Raw genomic sequence first — 27535 nt, forward strand, 5'->3', positions numbered from 1 at the left:
GATTTTTTACCGCAAACCTCTCGCAGCATTTCACGCTGCCAGAAATCCTGTTCCGAGCAGCAGAAAAACGTGGGCAGAGGCTATGGGGCCGGCCCCGGGGACCCGCGGGCAGGAGAGGAGACACCTCACTTCCCCAAACACGTATTTTCTGGGGGAGAAGCCCCGCTGGAGGTGATGGAAGGTTACCCTGGGTGTGGGGCCACCGGGGAGCGGCGCCGGGGGGAGACAGCCGAGCGCCCCCGGGCTATTCCCACAGTGAAACGGGAAGGGAGGGCTTTTAACAGTATCATTATTATTATTATTATTATTATTATTTTGAATTATTATTTTTAGCGAGAGGGAAGGAAGCTCGGCGGGAGCAAAGCCTCTGCCAGAGAGGAAATCTGGGAATGCAGTGGAAGGGAAGCGGCGGCTGCCGGGGGACCGGCCGGGGAGGGGGCACCGGCGCAGGTAGCGCGGCGGCAGGAAGCGGGGGCGGGCGGCGGGGCAGGGCGTGCCGGCCGGGCCGGGCTGGGCTGGGGAGCCGGGCTGAGCCGAGCCGAGCCGAGGGGAGGGGAGCGGAGGCGGGGCCGGCCGGGGGGTGGCCGTAAGGTGAAGGTTGTTGCAGTGGGTTCATTAAAAGACAGAGTTCAACTCCTCGCCATCGCAGAGCGCTGCTGGGAGGCTGGTTCGGCTGCGTGCGAAGGGGGAAAAGGAGGGAAATAAAACAAAAAAAAGAAACCAGAAAAGGGAGCAAACCCGCAGCTACTTAAAACAATTCCAAGAGGAGCGGAGCAAGAGCGGCGTGGGAGACGGCGGGAAGCAGGGGCAGGCTGCGCGCTCCCGAGGCCCGGCGAGGAGGAAGGATGATAAACGTGGTGGCCGTGTGGCTGGTGGCCCTTTGCTTCCAGGCTGCTGTGCCGGTGAGCCGAGCGGAGCGGGGCTGGCGCGGCGCACGTGGGGCGGCGGGGCCGGGTGCGGAGCGGGCTCGGGACCGGCGGGGCAGGGCGGGCCGGGCCGGGCCGGGGGGACCGCCCGGCTCCCCGCTTCCACGGGCTCCCGCAGGGGAGCGCAGCCGTGCCGGGGCGGAGGGCTGCGGTGGCCTTTGTGCTGGCGGCGGGCCCCAGCCCGGCTGCCCCGGCAGCCTTAATTCAAACCAGACCCGCCGCGGCGGCTCCCGACCTGCCGGCGGCTCCGCCCCGGGGCGCCGCGGGCGGGCGGGCGGCGCTCCCCGCGCCCCCGGCCGCGGGACCCCTCGGTGTGCCGGGAGGCCGGGGGGGCTGGATGCTGCCGCCGCCCCTCCGGCGTGTCGCGCCCCGCAGGCGGGGAGCGGCGGGTCCGGGGCAGCGCTGGCATGTGGCCCTTTGTGGCTCGGCTGTGGCCAGGTCGCGGGTGACTCCTGGAGCTGCGGCGCTCCTGCCGTGCCCCGGCACAGCTCCGGGAGCGCGGGACGGTGGCTCCGCGCCGCCTTTGTGCCCCAGAGCCCCAGCCCAGGGCAGGGTACGCCCGGACTCTGCTTTCTGCCGCTGAAACAAAGGTCCCGGTGCTGCCCGGCTGGGCGCACGCCGGTGCCGGTGCTCCCGGAGCGTGGTGACCCCGCGGCAGCGAGGCCTGTCCCGGCTGCCGTGTCCTGGGAGCTGCTCCCGGGGCAGCCCGGAACCGTGCTGGCCCCGCAGAGGCAGCAGCCGCCAGGTGTCATCCGCGGACAGGGGATGGCTCTGCTGATCCTGCTCCCGCCCCGCCTGCGGGAGCCTTGCCGCGGAAACCCGGCTCCGCAGCCCCGAGAAGTGCTGTGCTCGCCGCTTCAGGTCTGTGCTGGCAGCCTGGGCGGCGTCCAGCGCCGTGTGCGGTCGGAGGGTGCGGGGCAGGAGAGCTTGTGGCCGCTCCTCCAGGGACACAAAGTCTCAGTCCTGTCCCTTTCTTCTGAGATGAGGGACACGCTTCTTTGCTTCCCATGTGGTCCCCCGCCAGACCTGAGTGTGCACCGGTTGTGGAGTCTTCTCCTTTGGATGAGTTAGGAGGAAAAAGTGGAGCATGAGATAGTTTGAGCAGGCAGGGCAATCAAAATAAAACTGGTGGGGTTTTTTCTTTCTGAAATGATTGATTTAAAACTTGCTTAGGGGTAAGCTGCAGCAGCAGTCGAATAAGGAGTGGCAGAACAAAGTGCACCGTGGGATCTGAGCTGCTCGAAATACCTCTGGTTTTCTGTACCATTCTGTCTGTGAACTTTGCCTGTAGTTCTGAACGTGGACCCTCCTGGCCCACATGGCAGTGAGTCGTTATGAGATGGCTAAAAATTACAAACATGTGAGTGTAGGCAGCACTGTTCCATGGAAGGAAGGCTCTGCTCTCAACTTCTGAGTAAGCTTCTGCTTAATGAAGTGGGGAAACTGCAGTTAATTTGCAGCCTCTGAACTCTATTTGGATAAAATTCCCCCGTGATAAATATTCCATACTAGAAATGAGAAGGACATGAAGTAGATGCTTGTCTGGAGTTCTTCTGTGCCTGTGAGATGCTCAGGCCTGGCTGGCACTGCAGATTGAGGGGGGTTTCAAGGGTGAGCACACGTTGGAGCAGAAGTCCTGGGGCTCTCCAGGGTGACTCAGCACTGAGGCTGTTTTCTTTCTGGTGATCACATGGCTTTTTTCCCCATGTCAGAATGTCAGTGCCTTTCCCACCCATCTGGAATAATGATGATTTTACATTGAGTGTCTGAAAACATCTTGTGTTGAAGCAGAGTGACCTTGCACAGTACTTTGAATCTGCCAGACTGCAGTGCTGTGGGCATTGCCATGGTTGTGTTGGGTTCTTGGTGGTCTGATTGTTGGGATGGATGCCACTGCTGCTGGCACATGGCTTGGCCCTGGCTCTTGCTACGTAATTTGGCTCATCTATGCATATTGTCATTGGAATAATAAACAGGAGAAAGAAACTGGCCAAACAATAGTTGTTTTCTTCCTGAGTACTTTTACCTGCAGGAGTGATTGGGGAGGTTCCTGGTCTCCTTCAAGGTGACACTTTATTGCTTAAAACACCCTTTATGACAGTAATTACCCTCTGTTATTATGATGGAGGCATGGACTTCCTTGAACTGAGAAGGCTGATACATCTTACCATTTTAATAGTGTAACCTTGTTATTCTCTAAAATAGAAACTTTTACACAGTGTAACAGTGCCCAGAAGCCAGCTGATCCTGCTGCAGGAGGGCAGTGGGCAGCCCAGCCGCGTGGTGGGAGGAGGAGGGTTCTGATTGTTTAGTCTGGTTCTGGTGTAGGTGCATGCTGGTGGTTGACGGAACCTTTTTCCAAGGGTGGTGTCATTCCTATCTGAATGTATACTAGTTAGAAGAAATTGGATAGTCCAGCTTGCTTGGTAAACATGCAGGCAGTGGATAAGGAGGAAGCACTTCTTTTCTATGGTATGCACAGAGCAGCGTCTCAGTATTCATCTAGCACTGCAAACAGAGCTTCTCCATCTGAACACTGACTTTCTGGTGGCCACCTCCCAGTGAAATGGTGACTGCTGGTCGGCTCTGAGTAGAGCAGCAGCAAATGAGCTGGGGTTTGTGTGGTGTAAAGGGGCTCCGGTGCTGTTTTGTAGTCTTTGTTCCAGGTTTCTCTCAGTTTCAAGTGGTGAGAAGAGCTAACATTTTAATGGCAGCACTCTGAATTTTCTGGAAACAAACAATCCTCTCTAACAACCTGAGACAAGTTACAGCAAGTGCAAGAAATCTGTAAGCCTTCTAAAATTAAGTTAGTGCACAAACCTGAAATGTAGGCTGCTGTTTTAGCAGCAAAATTGGTCCATTTTAAGTATGTGTTTTGCATTGCCTGTACTCAGATGTCTCCAGGTGGCCTGTATACCAGCACTCTGTCCTAACCTTGTCTGAAGTGATTCCTGTGTCCAAGAACCACACCAATACCCCTGAGAGGGACATTCCACACTTGTTTCTGGCATCTGAGGAGCTGGGATTTTAGGCCCTCCTTATAGGGAGGAGGGAGCTTCTTGGGAGAGAGAAGATAGGGCCTTTTCCTGAGTAGGTGCCGCCAATTATAAAATTGCAGTGCTTCAGCATTACAGCGTTAGTGTTTTCATCCTAATAGCCTTGAGATAATGAAGAGTAGAAGATGTCTAATACAACACTCCTTGACAGCTGAAGATTGATGGGCTTGCTATGTTCAAATGGCACTAGTCCCTCAGGACAGCGTTCAGCTGATGCTGAAGCACCTAAATGTAGGTGTCTGTGTTTGCTGGGTGCTTAAGCCCTCATTAGAGTCAAGGCGATGTAATCAGTGCAGCCAAAGAGAGCGATTATCTGACCAGCCCCTGCACGTCTGCTCCAAGGTGAGTTGCTTTGTCAAGGCTTTATTGGTGAGATCTCAAGTTGCCTATAAGAGAGCACAAAACCTTTACTCTGGTGCCTTTATCTGAGAGCGATTTAGCTCAAAGTGATGGACTTTTTATCTGTGGAAATTTATGGTAACTCTCTCCATAAACAAACAGCCTGGACAGTTGTTCCTGCCAAGAGAACTAGCAAAGCAGTGGGGAACATCAGCTGCTGGCTAGAACAGCAGCTTTCTTCTGTTCTAGTGTAACTGTAGTCTTCCTCTGCTAAAGAATGTGGAAGAAATTATGGATTATAGCTGGGTCCCATCTCAGCATTCTGGAGTGAGCAGAATGTATTGTAGTTGGGGGGGATGGTTGTGAGCTGTTGAGTAAGCATCAGAGCATTGTAATATTTAAAGACACTGTTTATTTGTAGATTAGATGTGAGGATCTTTTGTTACTCTGTAGACTTTGATATAGATAGTGAACTTACAGTGAGGAAGTTGTTTTGACCAAGAGTGCAAGGACTTCTGATATTTCTTATTGAGTGTCAGCTTTGTTAACAGGTCTCTAAGTTAGGGCTGATGAGTGTGCTTCACCTGAGCTGCTGCTCTGCTGGTGTACCGCAGTGATGAGCCTTATCTGGCCTGGCTAGAAACCTGGGACAGTGCACTTTCTACTGTGGGGATGCTAATGGAAAAGTTACTGCTCTGTGAAGCCTCACCTCAAGGTGAGATAACATTTGGACCTCCTACAAGCAACTCTTGTGGGGCAACATCTGCTAATGTGGTGGTTTCCCAAGCTCTCTGTTTCTCAAGCAGTGCTTGGCTGCAGTTGGCGTTCTGGGTCTTGTGGAACCGGCACGGGTCCAATGGAGTCTGTTAGCTTGGGCTCCTTGCCACGCTCGACTGTAATGTTTGTATCTTGCTGCTGGGACCAGTCTCACCAGTGAGGCTTGCTTTGCTGGATGGGAACCAGTGTGTTAGTGGGATTTGGATGGAGTTGGCAATAGAACTTCCCGTTGAGTCACTGGAGCTGCAGTAACAACTGAGTCATGGAGGTGTTGTAAGTCATGGCTTTCCCTGCTAGGCTTCTGGTTAGAAACTCCTTGGGGTATTTTCAGTTGAAGAACTCTTGCTGCTTCACCTCTGTGTCTTGCTGCTCCGCTCTCTGGCAGAACTATCTTCTCCCATAGCCCATGTTTTTGCAACATGGTTCTCTTTAATGTCCACTCATTTTGTGTCTTGGTGTTCAGGATTTTCTAATAACTGAAAGGTCTTCTGGATTGCTCTTGCAGAACGACTCCTGACTAAATCAAGGGTGCTGATATAACATAGGAAATTGCCTGCCAACTGGCTAAAATACTCATGGGTATCCTACCTTGCATGGGGGCTCTGTGTTGTCATACTCCACCATGTAGCTTTTCTGCACTGCCTGTGCACTAATGCCAATGTCTTGATTTCCAGTCACAGAAGCAAAAGCTGACAGTCTTGATTTTTTGGCCGTGGACAGTCCCAGGCACACACTCCTGTCAGGAAACCTTCTGCAGAGTACAGCCAGTTCACACAACGACTCCTCAGAGTGCACTGGCTCCATCACCTGAGCACACACAAACCATAGCTGGAGATTGGGGCTTGCTCTTTGTCTGCCTCTGCCATGTGATGAGGAGCTTGTTGCCTCTTTTAAATGTAAGGAAACTTGAACTCTGTTCCACTTGGAAGGGGAGTGTGCTGAATGCTTTCTGGGCGGCACTGCAGACCATGATTGTCCTGTGCTGTACACAGGAAAGCTCTTGCTAATTAGTTCCTAATGCTGGTGGCTGTACACATCCTGGTCAGAGGCAGGCAGCAGCTCTGGTCCAGCCCCTTGCTTATATAGGGATTACTGGAGGAGCAGGCTGTAGATTGAAGCCAGAGGTGGGCAGGGGTGAGTGGAGCCAGTCTGCTTTCTAGAGAGCAAGTGGTGATTAATGTAACAAGTTCCAGATGAGAGCTCTTGTGAAGCTCCATGTCGTAGCAGTGGTGCTGCTGTGGCTGTGCTGGTAGGAAGCCTTTGTGTGTTCTCTGGGGATCAGAGCTGGCAGCTACAGTGCTGTAGGAAGAGACTACCTGGCTCTTTCCTGTCCCAGAATAGGATCCCATGCTGTCTTTTCCTATGCTTTGAGACCAGAAGAGTGGAGAAATACAAATATGGGTATGTATATATTTATAAAGAGAGACACATGCTACTTGTTGTCCAGCTGGCAGCAGAGTTTGGAGGCTGTGTGCCCTGGCCCTAGCATGGTGATCTGGGAGATTTGATACATATGCTCTGCACAACCACAGCAGCTCAGAGCAGCCTGTTGATCTACCAAAACATCAGTCTGGTAAAAGCATCTGCAGAGGAGAGAACCTGTTATCCCACCGACCAGCTTCTAGGGATCTTCTTTAGAGACAGGGTCCAGGATTTCTTCAGTCAGGAAGCTGATGGGTAAAAGCCCAAAGTAGAGGAACCACAAAGCTTGCTTGAATTTGTATCTAATACAGATGCTAATATATGTGACATTCTTCACTCACTTGCTGTGCTCTGTTGCTTATGAAACTACGACAGAGACTCTCACACCAGCAGATTTGATGGACAAATGAGATTTGTCCACCTCACTGGCTCTAGCAGCCTGTAAGTGGCTAGTACCTTTCCACCTACATGCAGTGGAGAATGGTGGTGAAGCTTGCATCGAAACTTGCCCAACAGCCTGCAGCTAGACAGCTTTGACTTCTAAATCTCCTTCTGTCCTAACGGAGGAATCATCTAGATCGTGACTACTTTCCCATCAGTGAACAAAGCACGGAACAAAAGAGGCTGACTCTGGCATGTCTGGGCAGTGGCAAGGAGGGCTGTGCTATCGTGCTCTCACATCGACTGACTCATGGCCTGCAGAAGAAAGCTGCTGGCTTAATCCTGCAGCAGCACCGGCTCCCTCTGAAGTGTGTTTAACCTGCAAAAAGTTCCCCAGTCTGCATCTGTAGTTGCACTGAGCTGTGAAACACTGGTGAGCTTCTTTCTACACAAGCTGGAAGATGTGATTATGAATAATTAGCAGTTATTACTCTGGTAGCTCAAGAGTGTTAAATGCTCAGTGTGCCCTCCCCCCTCACACCCAGCATGTAGCCAGAAGGGGTTAAAAAGATTCACCAAATGTTGCTATACTGGTGCTTGTAAGTAAATGTGGTGGGTTGACCCTGGCAGGGCACCAGGTGCCCACTGAAGCTGCTCTGTCATTGCCCTTCTCAGCTGGGCAGGGAGAGAAAATATAACAAACTACTTGTGGGTCAAGATAAGGACAGGGAGAGATCCCTCCCAGTGACCATCACAGGCAAAATGGACTCAACTTGGGGAATGAATTTAATTTATTACCAATCAACTCGGAGTAGGAAAATGAAAAGTAAACCCAAATCTTAAAAACACATTGTCTCCATTTCCCCCCTCCTTTTTTGGCTTAACTTTAATCCAGATTCTCCAGCTTTTCCCCCCAGGAGTTCAGGGGGATGGGGAATGGGGGCTGTGGTTGGTTCATCACATGTTGTCTCTGCTGCTCCTTCTTCTCAGGGGGAGGACTTCTCACAGTGTCCTGCTCCAGTGTGAGGTCCCTTGTAAAGGGTTTGTCTCCACAAACTTCTCCAGTGCGAGTCCTTCCCATGGGCTGCAGGTCTAAATCACTGCTCCAGTCTGGATCCCTTCCATGGGGTGCAGTCCCTCAGGAACAGGCTGCTCCAGCTTGGGTCCCCCACAGGGTGACAGGTCCTGCCAGCAAACTTGGTCTGCTGTGGGCTTCTCTCTCAGTGGGGGCTGCAGGTCCTGCCAGGATCTTCTTCCAGCATGGGCTTCCCATGGGCTCACAGCCTCTTTTGGGTGTTCCCCTGCTCTGTTGTGGGATCCTCCATGGGGTGCAGGTGAATCTCTGCTCCACCTTCATGGGCTTCAGGGGCACAGCTGCACCAGGGGCTGCAGAGGAATCTGCTCTGGGGCCTGGAGCTCCTCCTGTCCTTCCTTCTTCACTGACCTTGGGGTCTGCAGAGTTGCTATTCTCACACCTCTCTTCTCTGGCTGCAATTGCTCCTCTGCAATAACTTTTCCCCCTTCTTGACTGCGTTATCAGAGGCACTGCTGCTGTCACTGATGGTGTCAGCCTTGGCCAGCAGTGGGTCTGTCCTGGCTGGCTGGCACTGGCTCTGTCAGGCACAGGGGAAGCTCTGTTTTGTTAGAGAATCCACTCCTGTAGTTCCCCTGCTACCAAAGTCCTAACATGCAAAGCCAGTACAGTAAAGCATGTTAGACACAAGGTGTCTTGTGACCAACTTAAATGCTAGAGCAACAACTGTATAGGAACTCTAACTGTCTGGCCTATTCTGTAATGCACCCCCTTCATCAGACTGCCTGCTGAGAACCTTCCTGTGTTTATTTGGGGGCATACTGGTTGGCAAGGCTCAAAACTATACCATAAATCATTCTAATAATATGATGGTATTGGCGGTGTTCTAGTGCCTGGGGATGCTCTCTGATATTATTTAATTTACTAGTATGATGTAGCCAGTGGGTCTCTGGCTGCAGGCCTAGAATATTAAGAAGCTGAGAAAACTGCAGTATCCAGTAAAAGAAAGTTCACAATAGAGGATCACAACTCTTCTCTTGGAAACCGAACCTGTTTTGGATAATTCAGAGAGATGAGCAAGTACAATTGTGTGAGAAGTCCTGTGTAATCCATCAGCTGAGGATTGTGAGGTGAATACTACACACCTGGGACAGCATTCAGTGTTGTGATGGTGCTGGTACATGCCAGTGGTTCAGCCTGTGCTTTTACACTTGGCCAATAAAGTGGTCCTTCAGCATTTCATGCTCTGCTCTATTCAGAGGGGTAATGTGCTGGCTAGAGTTGCTAGTCACTGAGTAGACCCAGACATTTATTCATATATTCATATATATGAAATATCTTCAACTTAGTGATGTGGAAGAGTGTCTTACAAGTTTGATCTGTTATGGCTATACTGATGGTACCTCTTGACAGAAACTGTTCTGAAACTAGGGGACTGCTGTGCTAGGAGTAACTTGGTAGTAAAGCATTCACCTTGCCTTGCAGTTTTAGCACTTTTTTATTGACTTGTTATGGTGCCTGTCAATCTGTCAGCAGTGGCATTAGTGGTCTAATGGAAGGGAAGTGGCTCTTGTCTCTTCACAGTATAGGTGTATAAAACACAGGGATGTCCAAATCACAACTTGAAATCTTACAGTTGCCCATGTGAGGCAGGAGAGCATCCAGAGTGCACAAACATGGTAGCATCTCCCACTAAACTCTAACCTCCCCACCTGATTTGGTGGCTGCTCTGAAAGAAGGCCAGGTGAACAAGCTGTATACCCAAAAATGACAGCAGGAGGTGAGGCTTGGATAATAGCTGAGATCAAAAGGAAGCTCTGATTTATCTCACCTTTGTAACAGTCCCTTGTTCAGGGCTCTGCTGTACAGATGTGGTATGAAACAGTGAACTGGGTGACTGGGTCAGAGTGAGTTTAATCCAGTAGGTCTTGGTCAAGAAATGCTTAATGTCCATTAATTAAATGAGTGGAACAGTAGGTGACTGGAGCACCATTGCAGCAGCAGGGTTTTTAAAGACTGTTTCTGGTGGGAGGATTTCATTTGGTGCTTCATCACTGAAATGATACTTCAACACCCTCATGACTCAGCATGGAAGTACACCAGTCAGCTCTCATAATCTCACTGAGGTGTTGCATAATTTAACTGTGAATGGGGCAACTGCTGTCAGAACTTTGTAGTATGTGCAGGATTAGCAGTGCTTTTGTAAAGCTGAGCACAGAGACCATTAGTGTCCTGGGAGGGAGTGCTGTGAGCTTGGTCTGTGCCATTTCATGTGGGTAGATCCCTGGCTGTGTGCTCCAGTGCTTGTGAGCATGTGTGTTTCTCAAAGGGAATCCATGCAGTCTGAACTGTGTTCTCCCTTAGAATAACTCAGTGGAATGTGGTCCAGCCTGTGCCCAAAGACCATCTGAACTATTGCTGCTTATTCCAAGGAGACCAGTAGCACCCAAAACATGTGCATGATGCTTTTCTTCAGGAGCTGCTGGGACTGTTGTGGAAAGAGGGGTAATGGTGAAAATGCCTCTTTGAGAAGACTCTTGGGACAGAGGAACAGGGTATTCCTGATCTGAGATGTGCCTCCTGCTTCTGCTGGAGATGTTTCAGTCTTTTAGTGAATGGCTTAGTCATGGCAGTGTAACTGCATCTGTTACAGGGATGACTTCTGCATTATAAACAACCTTGGCTTAGTCAACACTGAGATCCTGTGGACAAGACAAATATGATAGCATGCCTCATAATGTAGGGAGAAACTTGATTGCATCAGATCTAAGCTGGCAAGGGTGAGCCACAGAAACAAACATAAAAAGAGCACCAAGGATAGTAGAATATACTGAGTTGGAGCTCCACAAGGATCATTGAATCCACTGTGTGCTGGTGTAAGACCTGCCAAGATGCAGGAACTGCCTTGCATTGGGTCAAACCCAAAATGTAAAGTTGCCTGCATAGTCTGTGTGAGTCCAGCTGTTGATTGAGACTCATGAGTTCATTCCTAACAGACTGGTGCTGGCTGCTGGAGGCCTGCTGTGCAAGAACAGAGTCACCTACAACTGCTTGGAGCTTAGCTGTGACCAGATCAGAAAGGTGCTGTGGAATGCCAACTCTTGCCTCATTTTGCTGCCCAAATTTTGCTTCTGTATCTCCCTTGCAAATATCAAGGTCTCCTGTACCAGACTGACTGACCAAGCAATCAGGTTTTGGGATGTCCCTGGTCCTGCCATCTGGTGTGCACATGTGAGAGAGATTGCATTGGTGCCTGTTCAAGCCAGGCAGCTCCTGGGTGCTTCCAGTCCCCTGATCCATCAGCTCTTCAGTGGGGGTTGTTGTTGAAAGGGCTGGTGTGATGCTGCAATTGAAAAGTTGAGTGTTACGTTTATAGTGAAATGCAGCATTCCAAGGGAACACGTCTGGGATGCATGGATGAAAAATAGACATTGTTACCTGTCCTGGTCTAGGTCCTGTCACCCCAGGACATTAGCAAAAACTAATTTCACAAGCCTTGGAGACTTCATTGCGCATCCCTCTGAAGAAAATGTGGAATTTTCACAAATGCAATCAAGGAAGCTTTGTCTTGGGTTGTTGAGGCTTGGGATGTTGTCATGATGTGAAGGAGCTGATTTAAGTTTTATAAGTTAGACTGTGAGCAGATCAGCTGGGAAGATAAAGCAGATTTTGTTAGCAACAGGCCTTGCAGCTGGCAGGTGTTTGTGTCACCAAGGTGTAAGCAAACAGAAGGCAACTTTTGTTGTCCTGTCCATATCCGGTTGCTGTAGAATACATCCTCTTATAAAACATTGTCTGGGCAGTTCCACTGTAGCTCTGGGTAACTAATTGGAATACCTAGTCAGCTGTTTTGTTGCTGTAAGGCCAAGTATTTGTAAGTTTAAGTAGTCTCACTTAAGTTTACTAATGGCTTTAGCTGAGACCTTTGGTACTCCAGGGTTGCAAGTTTATCTTTCTGCTGAGGTTTAAACAATATCCTTGCTGCTAGGAGCCACAAGTCCTGCCCTAAGTGCAAGGTTTTTAGTTTGGTACCGTAGGGATTTTTATCTGAAACTTGGATTTCACTAATTTAATATAGCACTGCAAGCAGTTTGCTCAAATTAGAAACATGTATGCATCAGTAGTAGACTGAAAATGTTTCTGTGATCCTTCAAGAAATCTTAGAGCTTGGTCTCTGGGCTCCTTGGCATATCTCACATTAGGTAATTGCTGGACTTCAGGGTGGTGAAGATGGAAACTCTTGAATTAAGAACCTGAGTCTTTTCCTATCCATGTGTCTGGACACTGGAGGCTGTTGCATTTTCTCTTGTCTGACAATTGTTCCTGGCTGCATGTTGGCTTCCCTCCCTCAGGTGAAGCAGAACACTGTCTTTCCCCCTCAGAATACTCTAGTGATGGGGTGGGTTTTTGACTTCTGGGACCACATCTGCTCAGGTCAGAGCACTTGTGCAGCTGTAGCACTGCTTGTGGCAGTTTGCTGATCACATAAAAGCTGCCATGGAGCTCATTTCAAATGGGCAGTGGTTCCACCAACCAAACTGCACAGCATGTGTCTCCAGGAAACAGCCTTCCCTAGGCCAGAGGCACACACGTTCTGGTGCTGCTGAGGGCCATCAGCGATGCACAGGCTGCCACCACCCTAATTTGAGGACTCGAGATGCCACAGACCACATCTTGCTTTCCTATAGCCACACCTCTGATTTCTGAGCTGGGGCTTCCTGAGCTGATGGGCCGAAGATGACAAGAGCAAGCTGTGCCCCCGTGGGACCAAAGTCCCGGAGCTGCCTCTGCCCTGTCCCGACACTGGTGCTGCAGGCTTGCGCTCTGTCCTGCAGCCACGGCCTGGGCAGGAGGCCTGGGCCTCCCGTGAGGGGCCCGGGGCCGCCTCCGCCCGTGAGGGGCCCGGGCCTCTCGGTGTCCTGGAACGTGTCTGACAGCCCCTCGCTGAGCATTTGGAGCTCACAGGGCTGCTGGGACAAGCCAGTCCCACATGGAACAAATGGGGGCACTCAGCACCTGCAGCTCTTGCCTCAAACCCAGCCTTGCACTCCGTTCTGCAGCCTCAGGGCTGTAATGCCAGGGGTTGCTCTGTGGGGAGCTGGGTGGTTTTTAGGTGTGTGGGGAAAGGAGACTGGTGTCCCCAGCCCACACATGCTGCTAAGGAGCAGCCAGGCAGTCTGAAGCCCACTTCAATTTGTGGGAAAACAATTTGTCAGAAACTCTGGTTCTGCAGCAAGTTTAACTGCAATGACAGTCCTGATTGCTGAACAGGGTGAGTGGTGTCAAGAGATGGGGCAAGGAAAGGAATTTGCCTCCACCACAGGTCAGCTGGTTGGGAATAATTGGCAAAGAATGCTGAAGACATAAGCTCGGTGTGTTTATATGTGCTGGAGGCAGCACTGCAAACTGCAGTCTCTTACTCAAAGTGGCCGTGGCTGCTGATGCCTTGTGGGACGTGAGTTGCTCTTTCTCACCTGAACTCCACAGCAGGGGCTGCATGTGAGCAGGAGGAAGAGGCAGCAAGTATTTACATCCTGTCGCTTCCAATTTCTTCTGCTGGCAAGAGGGTTGCATTTATCTCTGCTGTAGTTACCAGTATGTATGGGTAATATGTGGGTTTGGGCTGCTAGAGTCCTCTGCTAGATAGGTTTCCATTTCATAAGGATTTTCTGCTTGCCAGCCTGCCCCCCTCTACTTTGTCAGGTTTCAAGGATGGTGGCCCACCTCTAGCCTCTGCTGAAACCAAGCAATTCCTGGTCTGTTCCTTTCTAAACAAGCAGGTGAAGTGGCTGTTGCTGTAAGAATGAATCTTCCCTGCTGATTTTGCTACACTAGGAAGTAAGAAGTGCTGGTGGCTTTCAGTCAGAGGATTTTAAGAAAAGCTAGGTTTGCCTAGTCTTGATTTAGGCAGTTTAGTGCTCATTTCTCAAGCCAGTTTAAGTAGATTGAAATTAATTTCCCAGGATAGATGGGCCTCAGTGAGCTGCACCTACTTTGCACAACCCTTTGAGCTTATACATGGGCTGTGGCTTTTTTGTGCTAGTTCAAGAAACAAATGCCTGAACTATCAAGTATGTTAAAGAGCTGCAGGGAAGGATCTTTAAAGAAAAGTGGTTTATAACATAAAACTGAACTGGCTGCTTCTCATGAGATTAGCTGCAGGGAAATGAGCTTTCTCATTAGACTGCATCTTCAAAGCATGGGCTGCCTTGAACGTGGGAGACAAAAGGGACCCCACTTTTGGCTGTATTGTGACAGCCTGTCACTGATACAGAGTTAAGCTGTGTGCCTGTTGTGTGCCATGTCTGTGGATGTGTTGGGCTGTGGTGAGATTCAGTCTTTGGCCTGAGCTGCATTGCTCCGCTGGAAGGAGCAGATTGGTGTGAGTGAAAACAGTGTGTAGTAACTTACTTGTTTGATACCTTGTCCAGGTGAAAAAGCAGAAGCACAGGCTGTAACTCACTTCTTTATTGCTGAGGGACTGAGCTGGCTGAGAGGGACTTGAGAGGCAGCTGAGCTCTTCTGCATCAGAGCTGGCACAGAGGGCTCCCGTGCACAGCTGCTGTGCTGTCCCTGCTGCCATGAGCACAGCCATGAGCTTCCCCTGCTGAGGAATCCAGAGCCCTCTGGGACTCCAGCTACTCCAGCTTTGCTCAGCCCTCTCTGATGAAGGATGTGCAATGCACTCTTTGTCCAGGAATAAGTGGCAATTGCACTGGGCCTCCTGTAAAGTTCAGGTGGCCCAGGATGAAAGTAGAACTGCTCTGCTTTGAACCTCTGTCTAGCCTTTGCTACTGTGTATTCCTGCTTCCAGGAGGACTCAGAAGCACTGCTGTCAGACCTTGGAACAATTATCCATGAGCAAACACTGCAGAAGAGAACTCTCCCTACAGCCCCTGTCCTTGCTCCTTTTTGTATGAACCTGTGTGGCCCTCTGAGTCAGCCTCTGATTTGCGTGTTGCCTGCAGTCTGGTGATGTGCATTTCCATAATGCACGGCGGGCTGGGGGATGAGTGTCAGCATCCCAGAGAGCAGGCTGTGAGCCTCTGTGAATGCTTAAGCAGCCCTGGCTGCCACGCTCTGCCCTGTGCCAACACAAACACTTGTGCATTCATGCACTGAGCAGGATTGGGAAACTGGTCCTGCTGGAAAATTCTTTGCATGATATTTTATCCTCTTATTTTTTTTTCTTTTTTTTCTTTTTTAGTTTTCTTGGGTTTTGGTTTTTGGTTTTTTTTGGTTTTTTTTGTGAGGGGGAGAGGTTTGTTGGTTTTGGTTTTTTTCCTTTGCTTTCTTTTTCCTTTTGTTTAGTTTAACAAGACCAGTTCCCTGATCTGGTTCACCATGAGAGTGCACAAACAGACATGCAGGGGATGGTCCAGGAAGCATGAAGTGACATGCTCTTGTGGGAGGTGGGAGTTAAAAGGGCCCTGCTGTACAGGGTGAAACTTAACCTGATGGCGACAGGCTGGTTCATTTTTGCTCTTGGCATGTTGATTACTGTGTTTCTGCCCTACTTAATTAAAAAAGCTGCCCTGTCACTCTGAGGAGAAAATGTAAAGTTGATTGGGCAATAGTGTGGAGCCTCTAGGAGCACTGGGACACTGGCTGCTCTGCCTGTGGAGTAGCTGGATGCTCTTCCTTGGCCCCTGCATCTTGTGCAAAGGATCAGGGTATGCTCCTACAGCTTGAAGAAAAGGAGGATCACAGCCAAGTCAACAGTGGGCAGTCTACAGTCTGTTTTTTTCTGCCCATAGTGAAGTAGATCCTAAGAGTTCTCATCCTGTTTTGAGCAGCTACTGAAAGGTGTTTTGCTGCCTTTGAGACCTGGGTGTCAAGAGGAAACTACTGTGTGATGATCAGGGAGTTCAAACACAGCCAGGACTTCTCCCTCAAAGATAGTTCCTCTCTCAAGTCACCAGGCAAAAATAGAAGAGGAGGCCAGTAAGAATGAAATTTACCAAGATTTTCTATATCTCTGTACACTAATAATGGTCTGATAGACAAGCAGCCAGATTAACTGGCTTGCTTACCTCTTTCTGCTAAAATGGTGCTTGCTGAGAAAAAGAGCCCCCTTTGCTTTCCACTTGCTTCTCTTTGGAAGGAGCACCCTCTGAGCCACTCTCCAGCCTTGCAGGTGACACAGATTGATGGATGGAAGGGTGGGGATGCTGAAGCTTGTTGATGCACATCAAAAGGTTGGTGAGGGCACAGGGGAACACCACCATCTGAAACAGGGAGGGCACTAAGGAAGTAAGAAGTGCTGGTGACTTAGTTTGTAGAATCATAGAAGGGTTTGGGTTGCAAGGGACCATAAAGTTCCAACACTCCTGTTGTCATAGCAGTCTTTGATTGGAACACTAGCCAGGGATAAAATACTGCTTAAATCTAGGCTGTCCAGCCTTTGAACTGGGTGTGGGGTGGTTGGTAGCTGTCTTTGGCCTGTGCTGTTAGTCTGCATCTTTGGCTCCTCTGGGAAGAGAAATACTTCATTAACCTATGGGATCACCAAGGCGCACCAGGGTTTCTTTTGAGTAGCAGGAGAAACAACTGCAAGAGAATTTAGGTGAGGTGGTGCCACACTGCTGCTGGGTTCTGATGTAACAGACTTGCGTGCAAGCTTCACTCTTGACTTGCTGTATAAAAGCATCAGCTCTCTTTCTGCTATTCCAGAATTTATGGCTGACTATTAAAGAGAAGGTCTGTATGGCCAGCTTAATTCCAGAGTCTGTGTTTGTAAAAGAAGGGGGATAGGTGAGGATGCTGCTCGCGGTTTTTATATGGTTGGTTTTGGGTTTTGTTTGGTTTTTTGTTGTTGTTGGGTGGTTTTCTTTTTAATTTTTTTTCCACCTTAATCATTGAAGCTGTCTCCCAACCATGAACATCTGGGATTTGAGTTAATTTTGCATGGGCTATTAACTGCAGAATATCAAGGCTTAACAAAGCTAAAGTTTCTTTCAGCAGGTGGTTTTGTCTTCCCCCCACACTAATACCAATGTTACATTGAGGTTAGAAGCTCTTTGGGCTGCTCTGCCTCAGATAGCATTTCTGCTCTTGAGTGTATAGGAAAAGGTGAAAGACAAACCTCTGTTTCAGTTTATTTAAGAATTAATTGTTCAAATCCTTTTGAAAGTATTCTTCTAGATGCTCTATTGTAGCCAAATTACAGGGCAATGCTTCTCTTGCTCTTGTATATCTCTTAAACAAGAGCAAACTATAGGTTTTCCTTCCCATGCAGTTGCAATACTCTCACAGGATGTCTAGGGAGCTGTTTGAGGTGGGAGAGCTCATTACAGTTCATTCTTTTTCAGCTGAGCAAGAAGGATTTATTAGGGGAAATAAATGTGCAAATTTAACAGCTTTATTCAGATAATGGAGGATTTCAAGTGTTTTTGACACTGCAGATCACTAACTGGATTAAGAAGAGTTGGATACAAATCATCCTTAATCTAGTTAAGGGCTTGTAGCAGCTTGTGGCAAAGCCAGTGGTTTTGCTTACCTCAAAGAGCAATTTGAGAAAAGCTCTTTCCTTTTGCATGTATCAAATTAAATAAATGTGGTTCCCAGTTGGGGCAGGGTTAGATCAACTAATCAACTACAAATCTCCCCTTCATCATGAGAGAGTGCTTCAGATCTCTCTTGTAGGAGGAGGGAGCTCTGTAGCAGCTGATGGGATAAGCCCAGAAGGACCCATGCTTTGAGACTCTGACCAAGATGAAGACTGAAGAATAGTTAAAAATTATAAAAACGTCTGGACTAAGTCAGCCTTCTGGATCCAATAATATTGCTAATGAGTTGTGAAAGCCTGGCCCATTGTTGATTAAATTGAAGATGCCACTAAGCAGCTTTCTGGTTGTCCCAGCAGAACTGAATAACTATTGTTCTGCAACAATGCAGTGCTCAGCAAGAGCAGAAGCTAACAGTCTCCCCAGGGTTTCCCCTAAACAGGCTGCTTTGATCCTTGTGGAAGAGGGTCTTCCACTGGTTAAAGCATATCAAAAATACAGTTAAAAATTTTACCCCTCACATGCAACTGAATTCAGTGACAGTGAATCAAAAGGACTGGATGAGTATTTCCACCCAGCTGTCTGAACTGCTAACAAAACCATACAAGCTTGTTAAATGGTAAAAAACCAACGTGTTGTAGGTGCTCGATCAGAATGTAAAGATTTTTTGACTAGAGTACGTGAGATATCATCAGAGATCCTTCAAAGAATCCACTCTCTGAAAGGTAGAGTAAGCTTGTTTTAAGCTGGAATTATCTTCAGCTCTTTTGTATGATAACATAACCCAGTGTTCTGTGCCCCTAATCCTCTTGGCTAATCAAAACCTTTCCCATTGGTGTAAGTCTGCTGCAGTAAAAGGTCATTGAAAAACCTCGACCATGAGGTGTTTGTTCTTTGAACAGCACAGTCTGTCTTCCTGATGCAAACCCAAATTAGTTCAGTCCCTTCCAATGCTGTCCTGAGTCAGTGCTTTCTAACCTTGCTGTGTCTGAAATCCTTCAGCAGCAGATCATTATAGAAACATGGTCTTTCTGCAGTACTTGTATTTTGTGGGGAGGTTACCATCTTTTATGCCCATTGAAGCTGTAATTTATGGAGCAAGAAATGTAGTCCTTATATAACCATTCAGTTACATAAATTGGGCAAATGTTCCTTAATACTCATGTGTCATGAGATTGGATGATGTCATGAAATTACAGCACTTTGTGGGCATTCTGACTGCTATCCACATGTGCACAATCCTATACTGTCCCTTGAGTATTTGGGCCAAAGAAAGTGCCTCCCATATCCCAAGCCCCAAGCTGCCTGGCTAAAGGGAGGTGCCACAATGCCCAGAGGAGCAGCTGGGACAAGATCCTTGGGGACATGTACCTTCACTAAGTTCTGATATAAAACTGTGGAAAGCAGGATTTACTGATCCTAATTCATGTTTTCTATTATTCTCTTATGTGCAGCAGCCAACCTCAGGGGTTGGTGGGTCATGGTGGGTGCTGAGCAGCTGCTGGACAGCTCTGCTGTGGAACACCTTGGGTGTCCCTTGGTTTAGACTGGGCTGTCCTGGGCTTCTCTCCTCTGAGGAGGACTCACTGTCCCTGCTCAGATACAGGAATCAAACTAGGAATCAAACGGGTGCATAACAAAGGCTGTGGAGAAGCAGATCTTGCAGCAGCCTGGGAGGAGGCTCAGAGCTCAGGTGTGAGGGGAGGTTGTCCTGGGTTGGACCCTGGTTAAGGGTAGGGTGGCTGGACACTCTTAGTAAGAGCAAAGGAAGTGTGGCACAACTGAACAAGCCTCATCTATTAACCCCTCAAGGGGAAGGGGTGCAGGCTCAAGAGTCAAGATCAAGAGTTGCCATTTTATTTCTTGGCAGTCTGTGATCCTTTCAGGAGGATTGTTGAGGTCTGCAGATGATCAGTCTGTCCAGGTGTTGTTGGAAATCTGTATGAGCTACCCCTGAATATTCAGATTTGGGGGGAAGGTGGCCTCAATCCTAGCTGAAGGTGTATGGTGATACCATAAACTGTACTGGCAGTGCCTCACTTCAATAAAAAACTGGAGAGTTTGTTTTCTAGTTGCTTCAAGGAAGTTTTCCCACTGGGAGGAGAATGCAGCCCCCACCTTTAGCAGCACATTCCCCTTTTGCACTCAGCCAGGCTGAGTGAAAGAACAAAGGGTTGTGCTTGCCACTGCCAGTGTGAGAAGTGAGAGAGAAAAATGGTCACCAACCCCCATGAACAAAAACAGTGCAATTTCTAAGGCCTCACTTATCTTCTGAGCATACTGGGAAGGGCACACGAGGGAGCTGAGTTTGGGCAGCCTGGCAGTTCGTTCTTTATTCTTTATGCACCAACAGTTCGTACTCTTTAATATTTGAAGCAAAGTGAGATCAGCCTGTGTGAGTCACCACCCTTCGACACAAGAAGGAAAACACATGGGAAGTACTTATCTGACCTACTTTCTGTGGAAGGGTGCAAAAGCACAGTGCAAACAAGCAGGGACAAATCTAAAAGTCAGAATTACCTCATGACTTGCAGTTAAGCAAGAGATCGAAGGGCAATTCACTCTAGAAATATGCTTGCAGAGGCTTGAGGAATAGTGCTTTGGGGGGCTATTTTCAGTAGGGAAGAAAAGAGCAAAAAAAATTATGTCTGTATGAGGGGTTTTTGTTCCTAGCTTTTTGTTATTTTAAAAAAATCATATAACTACAATAATTGCCTAGAAGGGGTAAGATCTTGGGGCTGAATAGGCTGGTGACAACTTGGTTACTTATCTTCAGAGAGGTGGAATCTGGTGGGTTAGTTAACCACCTTGGAAGCTGGTTCTGTGGAAATGTGGGGTATGGATAAGGTATTAAGGATGGAAGAGAAAACTGGGTAAACTTGGTATCTCAACAATAAGGAGATAGGACCAATAAACACATCCATTGTAGGCAATAAAGGGATAACTGCAGAGCTGGATTGTTCTGATAGTACATACTGGTGCTGGCTGACTTCTTCCTGCGATGAGGGTGAATGTTATATTCATTTTTAAGTGGCACTATGTTAATGCAAGCTAGAGAGATACAGCGGGCCTGGCTGCAAAGCTGGCAAGAATATCTGTCCTTTTTTTACATAATAAAATGAGACTTTGCACTTCTTGGGATCACAGGGATCCCACAGCTTGGATGATGCAACATTGAAACTTGCAGATGGCAGTGCTGGAAAGGGGTGACAAAGGTGACTTGAGAATGGGATAGAAGTCAAATTTGTGAAAATAGGGAGTATAGTTGGATGTCAAAAAGATGAAATTTGGAAGTGACTTACAGGTTTTGGTTTGAAATCTGAGAAGGGAAAATGACTGGTTAGGTAATGGTAGCCCTGCAGAAATAAACTCAAGGCTCGTCATGGGCTGAGAGTCAGGCATCTTGTAGTGATAAGAGCAGCAAGTGTATACAGCCCAGGCCAATGAGATGTATGAAGTAATCATTCTGTAATGAGTGAACACTAAGTGTTGTCATCTTTGGAGATCCTGAATAGCTTTGAGTGTTGTATGCTTTGACAAACAAGTATAGAACAGGGGTTTGGACTCTTGTTTCAGCAACTGAGTTTCAGTGCTGGTTAGTGCACTCCTTGGAGTGTAAATGGAGAAAGCCCAGGGCTTATTCTCCAACAGTGAAGGCTGGCTTCTATCTCTGGACTTATCTTGAGTGCCCACCCGTAGTAAAAAGGGACTTGGATTCTCCTTCTAGCTAGGTGCTTTGGTTTCAGATATGTGAACAGCATTTGAGTCATAAAGGGAAAGAAGACAAACTACTTTGCCTCCCCTTCCCTTCTGCTCCTTAGAATTAATGCAGTGATTTGCAGGTGTAGTGGTTGGTGGATAGGGAAGACACAGTGAGCACCTGAAACAGGCTGGTAAGGAGTGAGCATTGCCTGCTCCCAGGATGCAACACTGAATGGATTCCTTGCTTTCTTCTTTCCCAAAGCAGCTGCAGCCTGGAAGCAGTGCAGAGAAAGGAGACAGCAAGACTGACCTTTCCAATAACCAAACATACTAACCAGAGCTAGTCTTTTGGGGAGGGGAGCTGGAAGGAGGGAAGAAGAAAAAATGCAATCTGAACCAAAAAAGTTTGTGTGACCTCTAGGAACCCCTAGAGGACTCTGTGCAAGCAACCTGGTCACTTCAGTCTCATCACTGACACATCTTTTTCTCTTCTCTTTAAAGCAAACTACAAATCTGAACCTTCCCCCTGATGACCTTGATTCATCTGGTGATGAGGACGACACGTTCTCAGGTTCAGGAGCAGGTGAGTTATTCGCACTTGTGCTTGATCCTTCTAGGATGTGGCAACTGAGATCTCAGTAGACACCCAGGGGAAGGGAAGGGGGAAGAGAGGGAGGAATCTACACACACCCACACGCACACCCCACAATATGAGAGCTGGGAACAGAGAAAGAGCCTAACCTATTAATCTTGTATTCCTTGAAATACTAACAATTAGTAGAAAATGAGCTGTAGGAGACTTGAGAGGGAGCAGAAGCAGAGGTAGACTCCATGTGACTGCTAACGTGAGATGCGTGAAGAATGTTATGAAACTGGAGTGATTCTTCACTCATGGGGAAGAGAGATCATAAAAAGGCCCTTTATGAGCAGGTAGGAAATAATGTTTGAGGGTGTGTAAACCCCAGCCTACCAGCATGTATCAAATGCAAACTTTATCTGTCATAAGGTGTGCATCTTCCCATGGGCCATAGGTTTTTGTAAGTGATAAGAAGGATTTAGGGTAGGGGGAAAGGGTATAAAAATGATTGTTAAACTGCATGAGAGAGACCCTTGGTGTTCAGTACTGAAGTTGAGGGGATGCTAGTGAGAAAAGAGCAAGCTATTGAAAGCTGAAGCATGCTATGCTTCTGCTTCCTTCCAGCCACAAGCTTGTATTTTAGATTATACTCTGCAGAAATTAAGACTCTGAAATCAGTTCCAAATGTGGTTGAGACTGAAGGTGTGACTGCTCTGAATCAAATAAAAGTGTTTATGGAAGAAGACTCAGATATCCACCCTGAAGAACCAGTGTATTGAAAGCAGATTTCCCTTGTCAACCTCACCACAAACAGGCACTTTTGCCTTGGGGAGAAGCAGATGACTAGTGGAGTATTGTTGAATACCACATTGGTCTGTCCCTTCCTTATTCCACTGAAAAAGATGAGGAATTACAAACAGAACTTCTGTTATTACGAAAATTGACTATAAAGGTTAAGCATCCTCCTTAGACCAGTGTCCTGAAGGTATTATTAATAGGCCTCTAAACTGGCCAAGGATAATATTTTTTGTTTGTTTGTTTTGCAGGTCCCCTGACTGACCCATCTCACACCTGGAGAATCTCAGGAGAATCAACTAATTCCTCAACAGTAGCATCACCAGTGGATTTCAGTGAACAGCCATTTCATGGGATTGAGAGCAGAACTGAAAAGGAAGTAATATCCCCTTCTGCAACCAGTAATCCAGTGACAGAGGGGCCAGTTGTAGCTGTGAAGGATGAAGTATCCATCCTGGGCTCACCTGAAGGGAAACCAACAAGCCACGCAGTCACAACAACAGTGAGAAGTCCCACTGCTCACTTTCCTTCTGTGGTTCATGTGACTCCTTCAGAAGTCTCTGCTGTGGTCCATGAGCTTGAACCTAAAATCCCCAGCTCTGATGTGCCAGACACCAAGGATGTGCCCGAGCCCCACTCTACTGTCCATGGCGAGGGAGAGGTCGCTGCCACCCCCGCGGCCACAGCTCCAAGGGATGTTGTTCCTACACCTGAGGAGGTTTCTGAAGATGGCTCTGGAGACCCGGTGAGGACTAATAGTTCTAACTCCCTTTGCAGGGAGATGTCTTTTGTACCATGTACTAAGTTGGTTTGGTTGGAATGGGTGTTAATTAGTCAAAACCAGTGATTGGTTTAATGGGTTATGTTGGTGGAGGGTTTTAGATGAGAAGAGAGTCTCCAGAAACAGACATGATGAATAACCTGCCTTGTATGTCCCAACAGGGAGACTTCATCTTGACTAAAGACGAGGAATTCCTCCCCACCCAGAACTCAGAAGTACTGGCTGACTCTGAGAGGAATGCCAAAGCAGCAGGAGCCTCGGGAATTATGGACAGAAAAGAAGTTCTTGGAGGTACTGGATATTTTGGATTTCTAGCTGGTAAAAGCAGATTCCTGGAGTCTCCTGGCAGCAGAAGCTGCAGTTGTGCAAATACATCTGTGAGCAAGGATGCCAACCTTTTATGTTAGACCTCTGAAATGAGGGTGATGATTCTGTGTTGTCAAAACCCTAGCAGGGGCATTGCTAGCTGCTATTAGTCTGCTAATAGCAGCTAGCAAGGGCTGCTTTATCTGCAACTTTGTTTAAACCTCTTCCTTCACTCTTCTGACAAGTTACAGTAAGGTTTCTCTGTTGCTGCCTCAGTCAAATTAGCATGGTTCAACACCATAGCCTTGTGTGCTTTGCAGCATGGCCCAGTGGGAGATCCATGTCCCTAGGCCTGGATGGTTATTTGAGCAGGTACTTGGTTTGGGAGGGGACAGAAGGATAAATTAATTAAAGTCATTAAGCCAGGACAAGTAAGGAACAATCTGGAACTTAAAATCATAGTAGCACTATCTGGTATGGCATCTAGAGTAATCTGTGTCTTTTTCTCCCCTTCCAGGTGTAATTGCTGGAGGACTTGTAGGCTTGGTGTTTGCAGTGTTTCTAGTTGCATTTATGCTGTACAGAATGAAGAAAAAGGATGAAGGCAGCTATTCACTGGATGAACCAAAACAGTCTAATGGAGGATACCAAAAACCACACAAACAAGAGGAATTCTATGCATAAACACTGATCTTCAGGACACTTCTTATTCCATCTTTCTTGGACTCTTCTCTCCCTGCACGTGGACCTCCTAGTGTGCTTTGCATTAAACTTAAGCCATATGATCATTGGGTTATTTGCCCTTACCACTTTGCCATTGGAAATTTTATAACTACAAAGTAGATCTGGATTCATTGAACATTCCCTGCTTTCTTGCACAACTTGTTTTTTTTTTTTTGGTGGTCTTTTTTTTTTTTTAAACAGAATTGGAACTGCAAGTTCCTAAACTCACTTTGGTTTATCTAAAGACTGCTGGGACAGGAGGTGGGGAGAAGATAAGGGAGCACTGTATGTATAAAACTCTTGATATTTAGGGAAAGGGCTAGCAAGAATAACCAATTACCAGTGCTCAAATTCTGTATAGCAGGGGTCCTTCCTATTTAACTCATAGATGTGTTTTGAGTGTAACAAGTGGCTGTGCTGGGCAGACATTTGGTACACTGCTATCCTCTAGCTCTTTCTGACAGCTGTATTTGGAGCACTTAATGCCTATGAAACATCAAGCTGAACTTGATCTCTGCCAAAAGGAGATGTGAGGGGCAGGGTAAACAAATGACTGTCATGTGGTTTAAAATAACTTACATTTTGGAAGCATTATCCCATACTCAGAACCAGCTCCTAAGCAGCTGGAACATACACTAGCAAAAAACAAACCCCAAGAACCCCAAAACTAAGTGAGTAAATTTTACCAAAAGTGTTGGGCTGTCCCACTACCCTCTCTCTCTCTCTCTGTCTCTCAAGGCTTAGGTAAGAAGTAGATTTTTCCAAGCAGTCTCATCTCAGACATTCCCTTTCCTAGGTGCTGAGTCCTGCTGTAGGTGATCTTACCCCGGGCAGTCCCAGGTGACCGGGGCAGTGCTGCAGCACCTCCGCTCACCGCGGTTGTCTCGGAACGCGCTCTGCCCTCTGTGCCACAGGGTGCCGTGGCACACAGGGCTGGGAGGTGGGAAGCAGCGTGTCATGACTGCAGCTAAGGAGTAGAGAAGCATCTGAAATGAGCCTGGGGAAGGTTGAGTGTAGGTGGCCTTAAACAGATAGAACAGTTGGTGTGCTTGACTCTCACTACTCCGGAGCGGCTCCTTGGAAGCTGTTCCTGCACTTTGGAGAGAAGCCACTCCAGGGATGTCAGTCTAGTAAGGGCAGAAAAGCACCTCCTGAGCACAGTCTGGATGCCTGAAGCTGTGTGTGGTCAATATGCTGTCAGATGTCAGGCACTGGAGCCTCACTGGGAGTCTGGAGCTCTCCAGAGTATCTCAAACCGTGCGAACACAAGTGTGGTGTTCTGTACAAGCCTTACTTCTGCTCTGCCTTTGGGTAGCTTCTTGCCACTTCAGTTCCTTATCACTCAGTGCAGAAGGTATGGGGTGGGTGGAGGAGTGTTTACAACTGATGTAAATATTTGTACTGTTGAGCCAGAGGGAATGATCCGAGTATATTGGACAATATTGCAACAGTTGGTACAAATGTTGCATGCTAACAGACAAACTTAAAAACCTGTGTAATTTAAATGAAGTATAAAACACTCCTGAGCTGCCATGCAGCTAAAATTGGTGCCTTCGCTGCAAACACAAGAAAAAAACCCCAAAATGTCTTGATTCCTAACTCTTCTTTATGCACGTGGAGAACTTGTGCATATGTGTAGCTGGCTGTTTTTTTAAGTAAAGCTGCAACAACCATTAGGGTTTTTTGTTAGGGTTGTTCTGTTTTCAGTTGTTTGTTATTTTGTTTTGGGTTTGTTTTTTTTTTTTTACTGAATGAATTTTTATAGGTTAATGCAATGACCAGATGGTGTTAATTTCAGCTGTAATTCTTTGCTTTGTATAGGAATGTAGAAATGTTTGATAGGTCTATCTATGAAAAGGTTCTTGTAAAGCACAGGAAGATAAAATAGTAAAATTCAGTTGTACCTCACAACCTTGTTAGGGGGAAAGGAAAAAAACTGTATATTTTGGTAGTCTTAACTGACAGTTTGTGAAACAAACATGACATTCTGTGTTATTTAAGTGGTACAAATGAAATATGAGTTCTGACAGAAGATGCAACATTGGGTTATCTGTATGCCATGTAAAGGTATACTGCAATAAATGGCATTTTGGCAAGAATGTGTCTGACACAGTCTGTCTGTGAACATTATTGTGTATAATACTTAAAAAGTAGATGTTGTTTTTAAGACTGCATAGGTCTTTAAGGAATTTGGGTTACAAAACTGAATTTTGGGGCTAGAAACATAGAGATTCAGTTCAGCATTTGAAGGGTCAGTGTGGCCTGCCTTCTCTCCCATCCTGCCCTGAGTGTCCTGGTTGCAGTGAGCTGCTCTTGCTGGAGGCACTGGTGTGTGATACAAATGGGCTCTATAGACTTGAAAGAAATGGCTTTGTTAGAGCCTGCAACATTTAATGATGGTTCTGATTTTGGGACCTCTCCTTGTGTAGAATGTCACCGTCCCCCAAATGGTGATAAAAGCTGCAAATCTTCCACAGGGCTTCCTGCAGCTCCTTGTCTTTTGCCCTCAGGAGTTTGAGAGCAGAGAGGACTGTAGGAGGGCAGCCCCAAGCCTTCCCTAAAACCTTTCCAAGACGAATTGGAGATTGTACCCCCCAGGAAGGAGAACAGAGCAGGCCTGTCCTCAGTGTTCTGCTGTGCAGCATCAATTACTCTGGGTTGCTATGGCTTGTCGTGGGAGGAGATGGAGCAACACAGAAGTAAAGGAAAATTATTCCCTTCACAAAACAGGGAAATCAGGAGCTGCTGCTGTCTGTCTGGGTGGGTCTTATTGCAGCTTTACAATTATTTACTTTTGTAAGGTTTTGAACTGCAAGAAACTTATTTTTTGTTCTGTAAACTGGCCACTGTGTTTTGAGCTTGCTAACATTGGAACCATGGGGGGCTATGTTTACAGAAAGGCCCAAACATTTGGAGGAATCTTGGAAAACAAAGTTTTGAATCCAGGCAAAAGGATTGAAGGGTTGAATTTAGCAGACTTATTTCCATAGTTAAATACAGCTGAAAAGTGCTTTTTAACTTCATGCCAACTTTGCCAGTCCCTTAAACTGTCTAGACTTGTGTAAGATCAGAGTTGGCTGGTTTGCATTGCAGGGCATTATCAGCTGTGAATTCACTTCCTTCGGGGCTACCAAGACTTTTGCTTCCCCTTTTCTAGTCAGTGATAATATGTGAAGTTAAGGTGGCAGGGAGGGAATAAAATGAAATGCTA

At 47.4% G+C, this 27535-nt stretch overlaps 1 protein-coding gene and 1 long non-coding RNA gene across 4 annotated transcripts; one reads left to right on the forward strand and one right to left on the reverse strand.

Moving 5' to 3' along the window:
* The first annotated feature begins 573 nt into the window (after positions 1 to 573).
* On the forward strand, positions 574 to 26432 carry SDC1 (syndecan 1). Of its 3 annotated transcripts, none has more exons than XM_064411838.1 (5): positions 574 to 902; positions 21644 to 21725; positions 22766 to 23259; positions 23457 to 23586; positions 24119 to 26432. In XM_064411838.1, exons 1-5 carry the CDS (start codon positions 846 to 848, stop codon positions 24283 to 24285), a joined length of 930 nt encoding a protein of 309 aa, XP_064267908.1. In that variant the 5' UTR covers positions 574 to 845; the 3' UTR covers positions 24286 to 26432. The 3 variants fall into 3 exon arrangements, with proteins under 3 accessions (XP_064267908.1, XP_064267905.1, XP_064267906.1); XM_064411835.1 differs by lacking the exon at positions 574 to 902 and adding an exon at positions 4148 to 4324; XM_064411836.1 differs by lacking the exon at positions 574 to 902 and adding an exon at positions 12251 to 12286.
* Positions 9414 to 12837, reverse strand: LOC135295959 (uncharacterized). Its single transcript, XR_010357995.1, has 2 exons — positions 11373 to 12837; positions 9414 to 11277 (listed from the first exon to the last, which is right to left on the reverse strand). It is a non-coding gene; the product is annotated as an uncharacterized LOC135295959 (long non-coding RNA).
* Positions 26433 to 27535: the final 1103 nt, after the last annotated feature.

Source organism: Passer domesticus, chromosome 3 (assembly GCF_036417665.1).
Source record: "Passer domesticus isolate bPasDom1 chromosome 3, bPasDom1.hap1, whole genome shotgun sequence".
NCBI lineage: Eukaryota > Metazoa > Chordata > Aves > Passeriformes > Passeridae > Passer > Passer domesticus.

Excerpts from the sequence above, each read along its gene's own strand:
- SDC1 (XM_064411835.1), top strand. The coding sequence starts at position 4,163 with ATGGCACTAGTCCCTCAGGACAGCGTTCAGCTGATGCTGAAGCACCTA. Across the intron at positions 4,325-21,643 it reads CCCTGCACGTCTGCTCCAAG|CAAACTACAAATCTGAACCT; the intron begins GTGAGTTGCTTT and ends TTCTCTTTAAAG. Across the intron at positions 21,726-22,765 it reads GTTCTCAGGTTCAGGAGCAG|GTCCCCTGACTGACCCATCT; the intron begins GTGAGTTATTCG and ends TTTGTTTTGCAG.